Below are 19,792 nucleotides of genomic sequence, written 5' to 3'. Positions count from 1 at the left end.
CTTTTATATGGTGCTGGAGATGAGCGCCTTCAAGTGGTGGTATCAACATGACCGGGTGGTGGAGCTGCTCGGTCATACAAACATCTCCCAATCTCTATCCCCTGAAATGAGGAGAATGGACTGCGAAAGAGTGGCAACTGCAGCCTGAAAAGTCCACAGTGTTCACGTTCAGATAAGCGTGCGGTTGTAATTACTACTACTACTACTACTACTACGTCTTGCCCTTTATATTCACCTTTATGTTATGTCCATCTTTTCAATATTGACATGGTTTGCCATAACATGCTACTCAATATTAACTCCTTCAATGCGATGACGTTTCTATTTATTTCTTGATATCACCATACGATTCTTTACACGTCAGAATAAATCCCTAGTTGTAATGGGGTTAAGTAAGACTATCATCTAAGTGGTTAAGTATGGTTAAATGTAAACCTAGCTTCAAAAGCCACTCCTACGGTGGCTATGTAAAACTGTTTGGGAGAGAGAGAGAGAGAGAGAGAGAGACAGACAGACAGACAGACAGACAGACAGGGACCTATAATTACCAGTAGTGTGTGTGTGTGTGTGTGTGTGTGTGTGTGTGTGTGTGTGTGTGTGTGTGTGTGTGTGTGTGTGTGTGTGTGTGTGTGTGTGTGTGTGTGTGTGTGTGTGTGTGTAATTGGCACAGTAAACGATAACAATAGTGTCCTTCCTCGTTAGCAGTGCATAGGCTACCTGTCACCCAGTATAATGACGGCGTTATTAAATGGTCCAATCAAATAAACATATACTCCTTTAACTTGACCTAAAACTGCCATTTCTTCACCTGAGTTGTGACGGTAGATTAGTATTAGAATATGTTGCTAGTCATGCAAGGTGATACGGAAGAATGTACAGCATTAACTTTTTTTTTGTTACTGAACTATGTACAATATGCTGCCAAACGGCGAATATCTGGGTCAAGTTAACGTTAAAAAAGCCACAAATAACAGATATCTACTCATCAACATGCACTAAATTTCTCATGTTCCTATGTTCACAAAGTTGAATAAAATCGTCTGGGGTTCGCTAGAATAAATTCAGTTTTGCCAGTTTGGCGGTTCTGGCGTTAGATGTAGCTCTTCTCATTTAAATTTTGCACGAAAAACACACAGATTTTACTCTATATGTAGCATATTCTAAAGTACAAATTAGCTTAAATTTGAACTGTTCGCCTACAGCTGCGGCCGTTTTAAATTTCAGTTTAGTGTTTTCATTATTTTTGTTTTGCAACACTGAACAGCAATATTATAGAGAAATACTGCAGAAATAGAGGGCAGAACACAGCAAAAAATAACAGTGGGACACAAAATAGGGAGTGTGGGTTACAAAATAGTACATCAACGGGAAGTGGGCATGAAATGATATTGTATAAACAGAGTGGCAGTGACATGATATTGTATAAACAGAGTGGCAGTGACATGATATTGTATAAACAGAGTGGCAGTGACATGATATTGTATAAACAGAGTGGCAGTGACATGATATTGTATAAACAGAGTGGGAGTGACATGACACTGCATAACCAGGGAGCGAGAGTGACATGTTATTGTATAAATATGGAGTGGGAGTGACATGATAATGTATAAACAGGGAGTGACATGATAACGTACAAACAGGGAGTGGGTGTCGCAGCAGAGCATAGAGGAAATTACCATTTTACGTCACTGATGCAATACCCCTCCCTCAACCCCTTGACCACGAGATCACTCCCTAACTCCCTCTCTCTCTCTCTCCTGGAACTATTTAGCGCACACACACACACACACACACACACACACACACACACACACACACACACACACACACACACTTCGCGATGAATAAATAACTAAAAACGCCTTCCAATAGGACTGCCTGGCTGTCGCAACATTCCCATTGTTTTCCCATGCAAGTGACAGGCTCGTTTCAGTTTTCTTTTACTTAGCTCTGGCAGCATAAGATGGTTTGGGCAGGTGGAGCGGCTGGAGGATGACAGGTGGGTGTACAGGGTGAGGGGTGTGAACGTTGGAAGAAGAGCTGCGCGAGGATGTAGGATGACAGGTAGGTGTACAGAGTGAGAGGTATGAACGCTGGAGGTAGAGTTGCGAGAGGCATACCGAAAAAGACCTGGGACAAGGTCATCGTAGTGTGACCTCAGGGATAATGGATTGAAAAGAGAGGCTGCCAGACCAGCCCTTAGGTGACAAGGATAACGCATGCAAGCATACTGGAGCCTTTGTACACGAAGCAAAGCCAAGTACAGCACGTGGTTGACGTTGCACCTTAACCCCTTGAATTAAGTAATGTCTGTTTTATATATACTCTTACGGTACTACCTCCTGTGGCTTTTATTCGGCTTATGACACTTTTCCAACCGGAGGGGTAAGTATGGGTTTACTTAATCCCTTCACTACCACACATCCTTCGAAGTTACTCGTCTGGAGATACTGAAACGAAAAATACGTCCCCGAATGCAAGGAGTTGATGATGGGTCCCGCCATCTTTTGCCATTCTCACATGTCATAAATTTCATCATGGGTTACGAGTACAGGGTGCTCCATAAATAGCGTTTCACTATACACTCATTGGTTGTATCTTATGTGCTATGGAGACAGCTCAGCCGGCTTGTATGGGCGTGGCTGTGGCAGAAAATGAATAAATGATGCAAGGTAGATACCGGTAGCACTGACAAAGCCGTCCTCCGCAACACACGAGGAATCACCCGGGGAAGCAGATGAGCGTTTTATAAGGACCATCCTGCGCCATGAGGACATTCAGAAAACCTCATTACAATCATATTTCTTGCTACAGTGTATGGAATGTACCATATTTCCTTATCTCTGGTACAGAAGGATAACCTATCGGAAGTATACCGTACTCAAAAGCAATAATACACCTTCCATTCCAAGACGCGCATTATATTTCCTTGTTGCTATATTTAGATAAGGTAACTATATTCAACTGAGGAGAGATTTTCCGAACTGAAAGATAAAGCCTTCAGCAATCCATTCACTGGCAGGGTTCCACCGAAAGCTGAGTAATATCGTCGGTAAATAACAGGAATAAAGTGGAATAAAGGGGATTCCCAGACAAACCTGGTCGGCCTTGAGGTGAGACGGGGCCCTTTATTGACGAAGGCCCACATAACACACACACACAATCAGTCAATGGATAACACAAAATCAATCAATCAGTCAATGGGTAACATAAAATCAATTATCAATGGGTAACATCGATCAATCAATGATTAACAAAAATTCAATCAACCAATCAATGAAACACACACACACACACACACACACACACACACACACACACACACACGTTATATCTTCCACATCTGGGCATCAGTAAGTCACGTTATTGCTTATTTATTTTGTTTACTCTTGGTAGGTGGTGGCGACCATCATCCACTCACTTGATGTAGTGCTACCTACCTCTTCCTTAGCCTTTATCATTTTTTTCTGTGTCTGTTCTCCTCTCTTCCTATTTCTCCCATCTTTCCTGTCATTTCTTATTGCTTTTCTTTCCTTCACAGGTGGCTTTACATTGACTGACAAGCCAAGTGGTTTCCTGTAAGCCAAGAAACCATTTGCAACGCTGGGTGGATACCATATAACCAACCCATACGTGCTCCCTACGTGTCAACAAGTGGGTTGGTGGAGGGTTAGTCCCCCTCCCCGTAAAACAGGTAACTCAAGTCAAGTGGCCACCCCTTACGGGATTATGGCGTCTGGCAATAGATAGACAAATCTTGTTTCGTATCATGCTAATAAATTATAGAGTGGTAATCCCTGTGTGATAAAAACCTAGAAAAATATACCGTAACGCTGAATGGAGGTGTTTCGAGACTAGGAATAATTTCCTTATTGCAATCTATGAGTTTTCCCTTCGTTTCCAATCCTTCTGAAGCTATCCAAAGAGTATAATGTCCATTCTACAATAACACCATTACTTTTCCCATAAAACCATAAAAAACTTCTTAACATGATATAAAACATGATAATTATAACATGACTGCTTTAGTGGTCAGGTTTTCAAGGTTTTATGTGTGTGTCGGCCCGAGAGGCTGGGGACGTCATCTCTTCCTTAACGATTAATTATGCACATCTCGATACCCTCCTGCATGTTACTGATGTACACTGTGTCGACACTGAAACGAGATAACACACAAGAAAACTAGCGAATAAGGCGTAATATACCCAATAAATCGCTAAGGAAGAGGTGTAATATGAAGTCTACGATAACTGGAATAAATTGCACACAAAAGAATGCTAAGGAGTATGTTAGCAAAATAAGTAACCAAGGAAGAGGTGTTCCGAAACCTACTATACCACTGAGATAAATAACACACAAAAGAATACTAAACAGTGAGCTAACAAGCAAAATAAATCGTTAAGGAACAAGTGCCACGATGCCTCATCATAGCACCACGTCCCGTCTCACCTCAGGATCGACTGGGGATGTTCTAGAATCTAGATAATAATAATTATGAGGTCGTATTCACAAACCGTCTTGAGCCCCAACTTGGTTATACATATTTATTTTCACTCGCACAATTACCGGCCACTTCAAAACCAAACCAGAATGAATATTGTGAAAAATACGACAACCAAATTATTCACGCCGTCAACAGTTACGGAGGTTTATTTACTATAAAAATCGGTTTAAATCTTTAATCAATACTGTAAACCGCTTCTAAATGTAGCTAGTACCGTACTTGCAAATGGTGATGTGTTGCCTACTTGTCTAATTCCTAGCGGCCACTTCAGAACCGGATAGTACATGCGGTATACAGGGCGTCCCGTGAAATGTACGCCGAACTTCAGGTATTTCTTGGGTTAAATTTAATTACTGGTGATCTCATGAATGATAAGGGACACCATTTTCGTTCATTAGGTATTCAATAACTGTCACTACGCAACGGCTGAAAATTGGACCCATGTCAATATAGCACTAATTAGTCAAAATTAGCCCTAGAATAACCTCACCAAGTCACACATAGGGTAGGTGGTGGCGACCATCATCTGCTCACTTGATTAAGTGCTGCCTACTTCTTCCTTCACCTTCATCATTCTTTTTCTGTGTCTGCCCTCCTCTCTGCCTATTTCTCCCAACTTTCCAGTCACTTTCTCTACTCTCCTTTCTTTTTCAGGTGGCTTTACATTGAGCGACAAGCCTAACGATTTCCTGTAAGCCAGGAATATATTAGCAGCGCTGGGTGGTAACCATATAACAAACTGATACGTGTCTCCTACGTGTCAACATGTGGAATGGCGGGGGGGTGTCCCCGTACAAACAACTAACTCAATGACAAACGGCCACCATTTACGGGATTGTGGCGTCTGGCTACAAACAAGTAAACAGAAGCCTCACATGTTTCAGTAAAACAGCATATTTAAATATTCAAGAACAGAAGATTGAATTCATGTATTAATTAACCTCTGCTCAAATGAGTCAAACGATAAATTTTGTCATACCGATACTTTTTTTTATCTCCGGGACACAAACACACACACACACACACACACACACACACACACACACACACGCGCGCGCGCTCTCTCTCTCTCTCTCTCTCTCTCTCTCTCTCTCTCTCTCTCTCTCTCTCTCTCTCTCTCTCTCTCTCTCATATATATATATATATATATATATATATATATATATATATATATACTAGCTATCTCCATCCGCTTTTAAGCATTCGGAAGAGCGCCCTTGTAGTCAGAGATAACTAAGGCTATAGGTCTAACTAACTCCTCCAGTTCTATAAGTCTCTCAAACTGAATAAAATCGTTAAGTAGCATGAATTACCAAAAAATATATGTCAACGGACTGAAGTTGACCAAGTAGGCTATATATCGTAATCTTAATTTTCTTCTTTCACCGCTCGCTGGTGCAGTGGTAACGTTCTCGCTTGCTAACTGGTGGACGGGAGTTCGCGCCTCGCTCAGGTTGCGAAAAGTTTCACTGACGAAGTGGGTGGTTACTGCCCCCCTTGAGCAAGGGGACGGGTGTGTGCGTGTGTGAAGGTCACAGCCTTGCCCTCAGATCGGACATATGAGCTCTCAGCTCCCTTCCGGGAGGGTAAAAGCTGACGATCACGACCATCAAGTGATCCTGACCGACCCGGTGAATTGCACACACACACACGCGCACACGCGCGCGCGCATGCATATATATATATATATATATATTCTAGCTATCTCCATCCGCTTTTAAGAAATCGGAAGAGCGCCCTGGTAGTCAGAGATAACTGAGGCTATAGGCCTAACTAACTCCTCCAGTTCTACAAGTCTCTCAAGCTGAATAAAATCATTAAGTAGCATGAATTACCAAAAAAAATATGTCAACGGACTGAAGTTGACCAAGTAGGCTATATATCGTAATCTTAATTTTCTTCTTTCAGCAGGAGTTAGGAGAACATTACATGTTTTTTTTGTGACAATTACATGTCTTTCTGTGACAAGAGGTGCTTGGAGAATATACAGGACTGAAATTTCCAACTCGATAGTCTCTATTCTCCTTTCACACTTTCCTGTAAAATGTCCATGCCAGTTTTTCTATACTGCGTGGTGTTCTTTCTTTTTCCTGCCGGCTTCGGCTGGAGGGTTTGGAGGGCGGGGGAGAGCCTTCTTTGCTATCCTTATCTCATTCTAGTAGTTCAGTTACTCTTCTAGGAGCTGCCTAGCATGGGCCAACCGGCCTATTGCAGTTATCCTCTCTTCTTATGTTCTTATGTTTATGTTCCTCGTAATGAAAATCAGTTTTTCATGAAGGGGAAAAGGATGATTCTGCACTCTCTTTACTACTCTCCCACCAATAATGAAATGTGTATTTCTTATTTTTTTTTCTTCTTAGCGTTGAGTAGTTCGTAAATACACGTTCAGGACATACACGTGAATTACATACTGATGCTATTACCGGGCGCAGAAAATTTATAATAAAAAGCTACTTCTTCTAAGACGACTAAACTCTGTTTCTCTATATCGACCACTTATGTAGTGCTTGCTTTATGTACTCCTTTAATTTGTTTAACCAATCGTTTCTGCTTTGCTCATAGTGAAATGTGGACATTTAAACTTAATACCTGTACATTTTAACACTAATCTGACGCCGTATAATTAAATCTATTTATTTCATTATCTGTCAAGTACTCTGGTACTCAGTTGGCATGTTCTCATTTAGTCATGGTAAAATCAAATCAAATTATTAAAAAATATATATATCCTTACCTTTAAAGTTGATCTCAAAATTCCTCCCTCGGAGCTACAACCCTTACAACTCGATTAAACTTTTGATTCTGGTCTTGTGGGTTATGTCACAATGAACACCCACATCAAGTAAACTTCTTTATAGTATTACGCACTCCCTGCCAGCCAATAATTCGTCAATGAAGTCCTGGTGTTTAGCCAGACACGAAAAACTAGAGAGGTTCCCGCGCCGCCACACTCAGACACAACAGACGACGCTCGCAGGTCGTCTGCTAGACTGCTACACACTTTCGTCTACGCAAAATTTTCAATATCAAATACATGGAGCTAGTTAATAAAATATTTAGTAATTTCAAGTTGATTTTTAACTTTTACAGGAATTGCGATTATTCCTAAATTTTTTTTTTTAACGAAATGAACTGTTCAGATCGTCTCATTGGAATTGGTTTCGAATGGCAGGATATAATAGAGTTTCCATAGATATGTATTTCCATCTATGAAACACTGGCAACATATGTCTGCATTTGACATTAATGTATCTTATTACTGATAGAGTCTTCTGTAGTTGGAGAAATAATCCTCTCATAATCTTGCATAAAAGCATACGGACGATTACATGTACGCCCCCCTTGGATAAACATCATCCTCACATACCGTACTCGTCATGGAACTATCAACACAAATTTCCTCGGCATTAAGGCTCCTTGGCGATTGCTCAGCAACTGATTATCCTACTTTCCAAGCAGTGCTAAGGGAAGTAAAGGAAGATATTGCACTTGCTCCCACCAAGGACTCACCATCCGAAGTGAAACATGTGGATGGCGAGGGCGGTAAGATTGAAAAAAATAAATACATAAAATAAAAAGATCAGACTGAATGACATATGATCACCTATGAAGTGTATTAATCAGACTAGAGCCGCCGGCATCATTTTTATAATGCATGAATCTTGAACTAAGACTAGCTGTGAGCTTGATGGAGGAGCTGATTAGCAGCATCATAAAAAGGAATAAGTAGCTTCCTGACATTTGTTTTTACAGATCCTGATACATTTGTGAAATGTACAGCCCTGATAATGATCCCATGTCTCTTTGGATAATGGCTGGTGGATGGCCTCCACGACATTTGCAAGAAAATATTTTACCTTTACTGATAACTTACCGGTACTAAAAATTGTCTTCGTAAGCTTTTCAGTGATGCACTGAATTCCAGCATCCATTTTACAGAAAGCCAGTATGATGCTGACTGTGTGAGATGCAGTTTTCGTTTGTAAACAAATGAGAGATTTTTAAGGGAATGAAAGCAGATTTTCGATGGATGTTTATAGAAAAATTGCCTTGTACAATAAGTATTATAATGTAGCCTTATTGGTTTGTGACAGAGATTAAGTTTTACCACAGTGTAATTTATTCATAACACCCAAATTCTGTACTAATAACACACAATTTCAAAGCTAAGACTGATGAATGTCATGTTAGGTCCTGTTTAGCTTGTTTTTTTTAACTGATTAGGTTCGTAACTTTGAAACAGCATTTCGGCAACTTTCTTAATTAGCTACTTCTGTAATCTGTTTATATTTTATTATGGTAAAATACAATAGCTATGGGTAGCCATAGGAGTTAGGGAAATAAAAGAGGAATTAGTTGGAGAAGAATATGTTGGTTTTAGGAAAGAAAGAGGTTGTGTAGATCAGATATTCATTCGTACATCTTTAGCGGAAAAGTTTCTAGAGAAAGGAGAGTTGTATGTAGCCCTCATGGATTTGGAGAAAGCTTATGACAGGGTGGATAGACAAGGATGTGGAAAAGGTTAAGAATATATGGAGTAAATGCGAAGTTGTTGAATGCCGTGAAGATTATGTATGAGGGTGCTAAGGCTGCACTGCATGTGAACAGAGAACTGAGTGAATTTTTCTGTTTGAAGGTTGGATTGAAACAGGGATGTGTCATGTCTCCATGGTTGTTCAGTCTGTATATGGATGGGATTATAAAAGAGATACAAGGTAGGGCAGTGGATGTTGGAGCAGCCCTAATGAGAGAGGGCAGTGTTTGGAAACTCCCTGTAGCTCCTGTTGTTTGCAGATGATACCGTGTTGTTAAGTGAAGATGAAAGGGAGCTGCAAGGCTTGGTGAATGAGTTTGGGAGAATGTGTAAGAAGTGGACTGTAAAGGGGAATGTAGGGAAGAGTAAAATTATGGTCTTCGAGAGAAATGAAATCACTGAATGTACAGTGGGGTTGGATGAGGAGGAAATGGAAAATGTTAGTGTGTTTAAGTATGGTATGTGAGTAGTGTGATGAGTAAGGATGGAAGTTTAGTGGATGAAGTGCTTGAAATGGTACAGCAAGGAAGAAAGGTTGCTGGTTCTCTGAAAGCAGTGATAAGAAACAGGGAAGTGTGCATGGAAGTAAAAAAGTCACATTATGACAGTGCTGTGATACCATTCTAACGTATGGAAGTGATGCTTGGACCTTGTTGGAGGGACACAAATCGAGAATGAGAGCAGTGGAAATTAGTTATTTGTGAGGAGCATGTGGACTCACATGAAGAGACAGACTGACAAATGAGAAAGTGAAGGAGCATTGTGGTGTGGATGTGGATGTGATAGAAAGCATCAGGAGAAATACATTGAGGTGGTTTGGCCGTATGGAGAGGATAGAGTGCGAGAGACTGACGAGGAGAGTGTATGTGAGTGAGGTGGAGGAGGAGAGAGAGAGAGGGGGAGGCCAAGGATGAGATGGAGGGATGGAGCGGAGAGGTACGAGTATATGAGAGGGGGACGTGAGCTGGGAGCAGGGTAATGACATGGCGGGGGACAGGACGACTTGGAGGCGATTTGTTTGTGGCCACCCCTCAAGGGAGTAAGGCATCTGGCAAAAGAAAGAAAGAAGAAGAGTCATAGCACTTCTAGATTTTTACTAGCTTTGTACACACTGTACATTGTTTCTCCTATTAACCTTAATGAAATCCATGTTGATGGTTTACTGGTATATTTCATTTATGGTTCTTCATCAAGAGGAGGAACTCTATATCAGGCCCCTTGTCCGCAGGACAATAGAGTCCTCTCCTCTTGATGGCCAAGGCCACATTGAATATACGGTAAATAGCAAAAGATCAGAACACCACACAGTTTATCTGTTGGCAAAAGCTGAGTGTGCATCAAGTCTGCAAACATGGGAGATGATAACCTAGTTGATTACCTACAGTAGCTACATTACCGTGCATAAGTTTTTTATATACCCTGTACAGTACTGTATTTTAATTTTCTCTTGGTTCGGTACAGTACGGTACTGTACAACTTAGTACTGTACAGTAGTATACAGATACATATACAGTGTTTTATAAATCACTATAAAACTTAAATGAGTACTGCATTAAGCTAGCTACAGTGCAGAGCCTGTATGAAAGTGGTGAAAGATGGCAAAGGTACCGGTATATACGTGATGCTGGACAGAACTGGAGTGACGCATGAAGTTTGTTGATCAGTTGCATCCCTGGTATACAGTTTGTCAGATATTTTTTGTTATGTGGGAAGATTGTTTAATTTAGCATACCCAGAGAGTTTGCTAAAGCCGAAATATTAGGAGGGTTCATGTCTACCGTTGTCTTTTAAGGGCTGAGTATTACTATATTGTTACGTATACTTTACAGGTGCAGGTGTGGTGGGGTACTGCCATGCTGCTTTAATGACACTTTTCCTAGAATCTGTGAGAGGAGGCAACAACATTCCCATTGTCACATCCACACTGGAGGACTTGATGTGGTCAAATGGTAAGGTACCAATACCAGCATCTGTCAGTAGGGCCAACAGAAGCTTTATTATTCTGGAGGAGGGGAGGTTCAAATTTTATTATATGTGAATTGTGCCATTCTTTGCTTATACTCTCCTGTATTACTATAAACCACTGTTTGTAGCTAAAGATCTTGTCCCCAAAGAAGTTCTACTTAATGTTTTACTTCCAGCTGTGATTATCAGACACACTTTATGATAAATACCGTAGAGCAAATTAGAAATTTCTTAAAATAATCATGTAGAGTGTGACATACGGTATGCAGTATGTATGTAATGATCAGAAGTATGTAATCGTTGTCATCTCTGGTACCTTCATTATAGGAATAATTGATTGAAATGGTTGTGGCAGAAACATCTTCATTTTATGTTGTCTCTACATGTCATTCCCACTTTCTCAGTAGCTTCTAAACCTTTTCCTTTTTACCATAATGGTACAGGTATTGTTTCACTCCTCCGTCACACAGAGTTTTGTCATCCTTTTCCAACACTGTCATCAAACACGATGTTCCAGTATCTGCTAATACCTGTAATGGAACTGTTGTTCGGAAAGAATTTTTTTCTATAGGCTAGACTGTTACCTTGAAATTTTTGTTTCATTAAAGCTGTGGTCACACGGGACATTTTTTAGCAATTCTTTATTCTAGAATTGATGTTGTCCTTGATACACTATAAGGACATTCAGAAGTTTTTTGGGTGATTATTTCAGCAGGATTTGAAAATGAGCATGTCTGTCTCAAGCAGAAAGATTTCAACAAGAATCAATTTCATCATCATCATTATCCAACCCAGTGTTGTCGCATGAGGAGCGTTGGAGCCCGGGACTAGGCAAGTTGGTCCTGACGTTTAAAATGAGAGTGACCAGCCTGACTCATTCCTCAGTGGCATTACGTGAGCAGTAAGTCCCAGCCATCCCTTGGATATAAACCTACACAGGCTCAGTCCAGCTGGAGCACCTTAATTACCCACATAACCACCAGGTGCCATAGTTTGGTTATATAGTTACCACCCAGCTTAGTAAATGGTTTCCTGGTGTACAGGAAACCACTTGGCATGTCACTCATTGTAGAGTCACCCATGGAGAGAAGGAAGAGGAAAGAAGGAAGGAACAGAGGAAAGGGCAGCCACCCGAAAGCAGCACTACATTGAGTGAGTGGATGGTGAGTGCCCCCACCTACCACTGGTAAATCAGTTTCAAATCAATGCTAATATTAGCTGTAACTAATTAGACAAATTGTAATGCTCATTTTTGTGCTGAATCATTGTATAATACTGTATATTAATATTATTCCAGAATAAGTACTCAGATAATTTTGAAGGCACTGGGGTAGTATACAATTAATATTGGTTTTGATCAGCTTTTGTCCAGATCCAAGCCTGCCACTCATTCGAGGTCACAGACTTCCTCACTTGCCGTTACTATGAAAAACAACACTCAGCAGACGAAGATTTGGGGGTGTGCTGAGTGATCCACTAGCTTGTGATTTCTGTGTCCTCCAAATTAAGCCCAGACTATTTTATGATAAATGTTTTCATGCTCCCTTCTGCTATGCTATTTTTGAGTCCACAAAGTTTTCTAGTAATTTTCTGCTTCTGTAGGCTATTATAATCATCAACATAGCCAGAGTAACAACATCCTCGTCGGTATTTTTTTTTACCAAGGTACTTATGCATGTGTTTATTTAATAGGAAAAGATGATCTTGCTACCCAGACAGGCTGGGGATTGGGAGCAACACAAACTTCTGTCTTGATGGGTATGAGTTTTGCTGAGAAGGGACAAGGGGAGGTATGTCATGGAAATTGCTGAGGAGGTGGAAGGCTGTTTTCATGCTAATGACCTTCGACATGCTTACTGAGCCCTGAAGCTCCACTCCAGACCCGCCTCTGAGGTTACCTCTGTTTGAACAAGAGATAGATGGCTAGTGTTAGGGGTTAGTGAGTATAGGGCTTGTTGTGCTGAGCATTTTGAGCAGCTGTATATGGCTGAGCCTCCTAGTGATGATACCATTCCTTCTCTAAAGGAAATAAAGAAAGCAGTGGATAAGTAGAAGAGTGGTAGAGCAGGTGGTGTTTGTGGCATCGTGACAGAACTGATCAAAACAGGGGATGAAGCCATGATCTATCTATTTATCTATTGCCAGACGCATCAATCCCGTATGGGGTGGCCACAAACAAAACGCCACCACGTCGCCCTGTCCCCCGCCATTTCACTGCCATGCTCCCAACTCACCCCCCTCTCTCATATACCTCTCCACCCCATCCCTTCATCTCATCCTCAGCCTCCCCCTCCCTCTCCCCCTCACTCACATACACTCTCCTCGTCAGTCTCTCACCCTCCATCCTCTCCACATGGCCAAACCACCTCAGTGTGTCATGATCAGGGCATTAAATACAGTCATAGAAGCCATTTGGAAAACTGGTATCATTCCTTCTGACTGGACAAGGGGTTTGGTCAGTCTTATCTGGAAAGGGACAGGAGACCAGCGTGACTGTCGGCACTCTGCTGTGGTATTACAGTGCTCATTGTACCAGGCAAGGTTCTTGCTCAGTTCCCCTGATGCCTATCTGGGACCATTTGCTAAAGTTTCAGAGGCCTGAGCAATTTGGACTCACCCAAGAAGTGTACAGTTGATTGCATCCAGCTGTTTGAGTTCTTATGGAACATTGCCTTCAGTATCAACAAGGTAGTAGTCTGTGTGGATCTCAAGGAAGCACATGACTCAGTAAATCGGAAGGCACTATGGGAACTCATGCAACTCCGTAGGATCCTTGCAGGGATAATCAGACTGATTGCTGGCCTGTATTCAAACACTGAGAGTGCTGTCAAGTGTGGAGGAGGAACATTCAACTTCTTCCCAGTAAGCACTGGAGTAAGAGAGGGATATGTTCATGCTTCCATGCTTTTCAGCGTGTGTATTGATTGGGTACTTTGCTAGGCTGTGAGTTGAAGTCACTGTGGAGTGTCAGTTGGCGATTTCAGGGTTGCTGACCTTGATGTTGCTGATGATCCAGTTATCCTAACGGAGTCGCTGGAGATACTTCTGAGTACCATACCCATGAAAAATTTCACAATGATGCAAAATGTTTGGATTAAGGTCACTTGGGCAATGCCAAGGTCCAGGCGTTTCAGCATGTCCAAACATGTGATAAGAATGTGGAAGTCTTAGATTCACTTATTTTGCTAGTGTGGTAAATAACAATGGTAGGTAAGATGATGAGATTTCTTGTCACATTGGTATGGCCTGCAGAGTCATGAATTCACTTAACTCAGGTATTTGGCTTTGCTGTAATGTAGAAGGACAAAAATTCACATCTTCTGGGCACTGGTGCACCCTGTCTTACTCTCTTGCTGTGAGAAAGCAGTGACTTGAAGTAGTATATTGATGCCGTTTCTACTAAGTGCCTTCCCAGGGTCATGGGATATTGCTAGTATGGCCAGGTATGTTACAAGTGACTACATCGTGAAACAGAGTTGAGGCTTATTACCCACATAATACATCAATGCCAACTCCAGTTAAATGAGTACATGGCCTGTTTTCCTTCAGCTGACCTTGCCCACAGGGTGATCTCTAAGAGAGTTAACTTGGAATGGAGGAGACCAAGGGGAAGGCCATGGAACTCATAGCTGGAGCAGGTTGATCATTCATGTTGATATTCATAGGAGGGATAGAGTCGCTGCATGGAGGGTTGCATGAAGTGACCCCTGCGGGTGAAGTCAGAGGGTAAGCGAGGCTATGCACCCCATGGTGATGATGATGATGATGATCATTTGTTTCACCCACCTGGTGAAATTCAGCTGTTTCTTCTTCCTATAGTAGAATGACTTGTGTGGCCACCTTTGGAAAAATTTCATTGCTCATGCTATTGCCCTTCGGATTCCTGTTGCCAGAAAATGTCCATGTGTAACCATGACTTAACTGCCTATATTTCACTCCTACAGCCGTGAGATAGTTATAAATGGAACACTTTATTGCAGAGTCCTTTTCCCATTGATACATTCTAGTTACTGCTTTTTTCACCTTACTCATTTGTCCTTGAAGGTATTTCTTGTAATTTTCCCTTGACATTCCATATTGCTGTATAGAATAATATACATTACAGTATTTTGTTTGGTGTTAGCCAGAAATAAATAAATAAATACCAGAATCACACTCAGAGTGATGGGGATAGAGCTGTGCTTAAGATGGATAAAATACATCAGAGTACCTAGAGATGTGTTTGTACTGTGTCAAGATCTGTATTTTTATTATTTATTTATTTATTTTTTAACTTGTCCATACTTGCAGGTTAAGGTCTCTGAGTTATCAACTATGTACATTACCCGTATTTTTAATGTAGTTGTATACACTATTGTCTGTTACTCATTTTCAGATCGTATAGCTGAGGCCATCAAGGAATTAGAATCACAGTGGCCAGTAATACAGTCAAAACTGGCTTCTACAGGGACCTATCCTCCCCATGTTGTAGATGTTGACTGGCAGTTGAAATATGAAGTCAGAGTAAGTCCACATCTGCACTTTACCCTGAATATGATAAACCCTATCATTGTGATTATGTATTTCATACTGGGTATATTATTTATGCTGCCCCTAGACAGTTTTATGAAACTTAGAAGAGACCTTTCAAAGTGAAGCAGTTGAATATAGCATTCGGTAGCACCTGCTGTACAATACGAGATGCTTTACTGAAGCTAAATAATCTGATAGTAGTCTGACCGAAATGGAAATACAGTACCATACTCTTTCGGGATGAAGGGGTGAACTGCTTTAAGGTTGCCATGTCTTCTTGAAAATGGAGATATTATAGTTCTCTGAGACAAAAGCTAATGAGAGTGGAAATAATTCTAAGCAGTATGAAAAGGCCATGTAGCTACAACCTTTTTAAGTTCATACAAAAGCAGCATTGGCCCATCTTTCACACTCAATAAATACACAGTAATAATTAGCACAGAAAACTGTTTAAGGTACCACATCGAGTTAAAAATACATTACAGTAAAACTTCAATATAGCAGACTTCAGTAGACCGGAAATTCACTCTTATTGGAATCAAGGAGCTACCAGACGAAGTTCTTATATATCAGAAAAAGTCTGATAAAGCCAGAAGCAGTCCAGACTGCCTAACCACTGCAGCAATGTTCACCACAATAAGGTAAATGAAAGACATGTTGATCAGTGTACAGTACAGTATTATTATGTATATCTATGTATATCATACCATTTGATTATTGTAGTGAATATATAATACAGTAGAATACTGCAATGGTAGTGAAAACAGTTTAAAAACCGCTGGTCCGATCCGGACTGATGTCTGATATATCGGAAAAAGTCCGGGTTAGCAGGGGGAAGTCTGGATGTTGCTATTATCAGAATTTCTCATTTTTTGGAATGGCTTAGGCCCCAATTAGTCTGTTATAGTGAGGTCTTACTGTACACTGAAATTGCATGAGCAAAGGATCTACTGTATTTTCATAAAAGCTGCACTCTAGATCTCCTGTGTTGATGTCAGTGTGCTGGAATGTGTAAAAATATTCAGTACCATGATATGGTTTGGTCATGTGAAGAGAATGAAGCATGAGAGATTGGCTGGGAAAGTGTATGTGAATGAGTGGGAGGGGAAGACCAGGGATGATGGAGAGGCACACTGTATATGAGTGAGGATGATGTAAGTTGGACGGTAGGCAGCCTGATGGCATAGGACAGAACAAGGAGTAGGTATTTGTTGGAGAGCATCTCTTTTAGGATTTAAGACACACTCAAAAAAGTATCATTACACCTACTGCATGATACAAACTGCCACCACGAATGAAACATTTGATAACTGCCTTCCACCAACCTTACCGAGACAGCTGGATTGTTCAGTATGAAACTCATTGGAATTCCCTGTAACGGTACTTTACTGGGTGTGTCTACCTGGCTGTAAGTGGATAGAAAGATAATGGTGACCCATATTTTTAATGACTGGAAAAAATCATTTTAATAGTGATTGTGGATGAAGTGTAATAGAGAGAAATTGTTATGCCTCAATGGCAAGGTTGATAGAGGTTTATAGTCAGAGAACATTTGCCAACATGCAATCCCCCCCCCCCCCCCCAAAAAAAAAAAAAAAAAAAAAAAAAAAAAAAAAAAAGACTGCCAGGGACATGGGGTGGTCTCCTACAGCTGAAATGATCTTTTATTTTAACACTGCTCAAACACAAATATATCTTTAATTTATGACTTACTAAAATCAGTATTGTATCTGATTAACTGGAGTATTCAGATAATTCACAAAAGCTTGGTATAATGAAAATCATCAGGTGATGGTAATACTTGCTAGGAGGGCAATAACTAATGCCAAGTTCATTGTTACGTAAATTACTGTCGGATAATTCTGTTCTATGTAAGTGATACCAATGGTGGGGGGACTGTAAAGTGGCTCTTGTCTGCGTTCAAGGAATTGGTTAATGCAATGCTTGCTGCTAAATGGCAGTTATGTTAATCAAAACTTCCACATCAAGTCTTAAGTGTTGAAATTTGTGTGCATTTTCTGCAGCATTGAGATCATACCCTTTTGCCTTACAGAGTAACATGGGTGAAGCAGATGGGGGTGGAGAGCCTACATACCTTGTAACCCTTCACACAGAAGGAGGCAAAACAGAGACAGAGACAGCAAACAAGACTCTGACGTTCTCCTGTTCCTTGGCAGAACTTACTCACATGGTCACACGACTCAGGCAGGCTACACGAGCTGTCCAAAAATATGCAAACAACACGTGATTGTATTTGACTTGTAGAAGTTAATATACAAAGTATGAGACTGAAAATATGTAAATATTATTTTCTATGCAATTTTGTTTGTGTTGATACACTACTTTGATTTTTCTATAGCTAAAGTGACACTGATTCAGATTAAGTAGGTTAGAGATAAAGTAGATATATGGTTGTAAAATTTTGATATATTGGATTTGTTTTTGAAACTAACAAATTCATAATACTGTTGTACTGTACCTTGCATCAGCTGTTAACTGTGTATACATGAAATTTTTTTTTTCCTTTTTAAAGATTGTAAGTCAAGTACTGGTATAGTATTTTTGTATAATTTGTAGATTAACCCTGTGAGTCCAACATAAGCCAGTGAGTGTAACCATTTACAGAGATTTGTCTTCTTCATCAAGTGTTCCTGTAGCCATTTTCATGTTGTTATCTATCTACCTTCACACGGTGCCATGTTATTATCATCCTTTAATTTATGAAAGTGAGAAGTTGTTGGGTAAAAAGTGTTACTGTGACATGGACACTTTGGAGGTTGGGAAGGCTTCTCTAGTCAGGATACATATCCCTACAAATAATTTGCAAGCACAGACAGGTAGAGAGCATTCAACACCATCATATCCCCAGTTTCTTTACCCTTACATTTGAAGTAATTTTTTCAAGACTAAGTAAAACTGCAGTCAGCATATTCATTAGGATTTAACTGCTTTCCATATACAGTAGTAGTTTGATATTATCATATCCAGCCTAAACAGATTTGACAGCTGACACTATAGTGTAGATTCTTTGATACATTTTTAAAATGAGAAGTAAGAATTGTTTAGTAAGTTATGGAACGCTAACACAGTGTGAGCAGCTCTGAGCCTGGAGTACGAGCTTGTTAAAATATACTATTCGACAAAAGTAATCTCGCCTTATTAAGCCTTACTTGGGGGGGTGGGGGTATAGAATGGTAGGATTTGATAATAACTGTTTCAATAATGCACATGTTAATGCTTCTTGCACTCAACCATAATCACTGGCAAAGATATCAGTGAAAGCTGAAACTGAGGAATGAAAAGTTTTGTACCTGTATTTCTCTAGTTTGCTCATGCCACCAGTAGACTATTTTGATCAATTTAGGAAAGCCTTTCAGTTGAGAAGATAATGTGAGGCATATTTAACATCTTCACTCTGAAAATAGACTGGGCTAAGAGTAAAATATACATCAGTGTGAAGTGGTTGACGAAAAACTGTGACTTTGGAACTGGTCACACGTGTAGCAGCTGTTAAAGTGGGTGACAGTACAAGCTGGGGAGCACAGTATGGTGCCTTATATAATAAATATCCAGTACAATTTTCTCAGACTGCTTCATCCTTATTCTAGACCATATCCATTATAATTAAGTAAGGGGGGCACAATATTGTGCCTTATATGGAATACAGTGTTATCAGATTGCGTCATCTTTAGACTGGACTATATCCTTTATAACTAAGTGAACTGGACTATATCCTTTATAACTAAGTGAAAGTCCAGCCATTTGGGTTCCAATAATGATAAATTTCTGATTTATCCAGATCCAATATATTTATGTTTTATGTCCAGTAAATTAAAGTACAGTAAAATGCTGATGAGTTAAATTTTCACAGCTTCTAACACATGCAGTCTCCCTAAATTTAACATGAATTATATAATGACAGCGAACACTTTCTGTTCACTGTTTAACTGAAAATGTGTGTGTGTGTGTGTGTGTGTGTGCCTACACTATAGTCTATCTATTTGTCTATATCCAGGTGCTATGATCCTTCAAGTAGGACGAAACAGGAGAGCTTGGGAAACAGAAGGAAGAGTCTGAGAAATATCAGGAAGAGAATCCACGGTCATCATCAGAGTCAAAACATCGTCAGGACTGCGGAAAGGAGAACTGGAAACAATTAACACAATCATATGTGGTAAAGAAAAGGCTCATCCTGGCCGTTGAAAAAAAAAAAGGATCGTGTGAGCAGAACCTAGTCTAGGGGAGCCCGGCCAATGACCCAGGTGGGGACCAGGCTC

The 19,792-nt window shown here is 40.4% G+C and overlaps 1 protein-coding gene across 1 annotated transcript; it reads left to right on the top strand.

The window, feature by feature from the left end:
• The first annotated feature begins 7,862 nt into the window (after nucleotides 1–7,862).
• Nucleotides 7,863–18,712, top strand: LOC145416359 (COMM domain-containing protein 3-like). Its single transcript, XM_080285351.1, has 4 exons — nucleotides 7,863–8,047; nucleotides 10,868–10,987; nucleotides 15,379–15,506; nucleotides 17,569–18,712. The coding sequence occupies exons 1-4, from the start codon at nucleotides 7,882–7,884 to the stop codon at nucleotides 17,761–17,763; spliced, it is 609 nt and encodes a 202-aa protein (XP_080141477.1). The 5' UTR covers nucleotides 7,863–7,881; the 3' UTR covers nucleotides 17,764–18,712.
• Nucleotides 18,713–19,792: the final 1,080 nt, after the last annotated feature.

This window comes from Coenobita brevimanus, chromosome 13 (assembly GCF_032717465.1).
Source record: "Coenobita brevimanus isolate Jiangsu-jjx chromosome 13, ASM3271746v2, whole genome shotgun sequence".
NCBI lineage: Eukaryota > Metazoa > Arthropoda > Malacostraca > Decapoda > Coenobitidae > Coenobita > Coenobita brevimanus.
Note: the sequence above shows the minus strand (reverse complement) of the source record. Positions and strands in the feature narration are given on the sequence as shown.

Bases quoted from the DNA above. Each gene is read 5' to 3' on its own strand.
- LOC145416359 (XM_080285351.1), top strand. From the start codon at position 7,882: ATGGAACTATCAACACAAATTTCCTCGGCATTAAGGCTCCTTGGCGAT. The intron at 8,048-10,867 runs GTAAGATTGAAA...TATACTTTACAG, and splicing joins ACATGTGGATGGCGAGGGCG to GTGCAGGTGTGGTGGGGTAC. The intron at 15,507-17,568 runs GTAAGTCCACAT...TTTGCCTTACAG, and splicing joins AGTTGAAATATGAAGTCAGA to AGTAACATGGGTGAAGCAGA.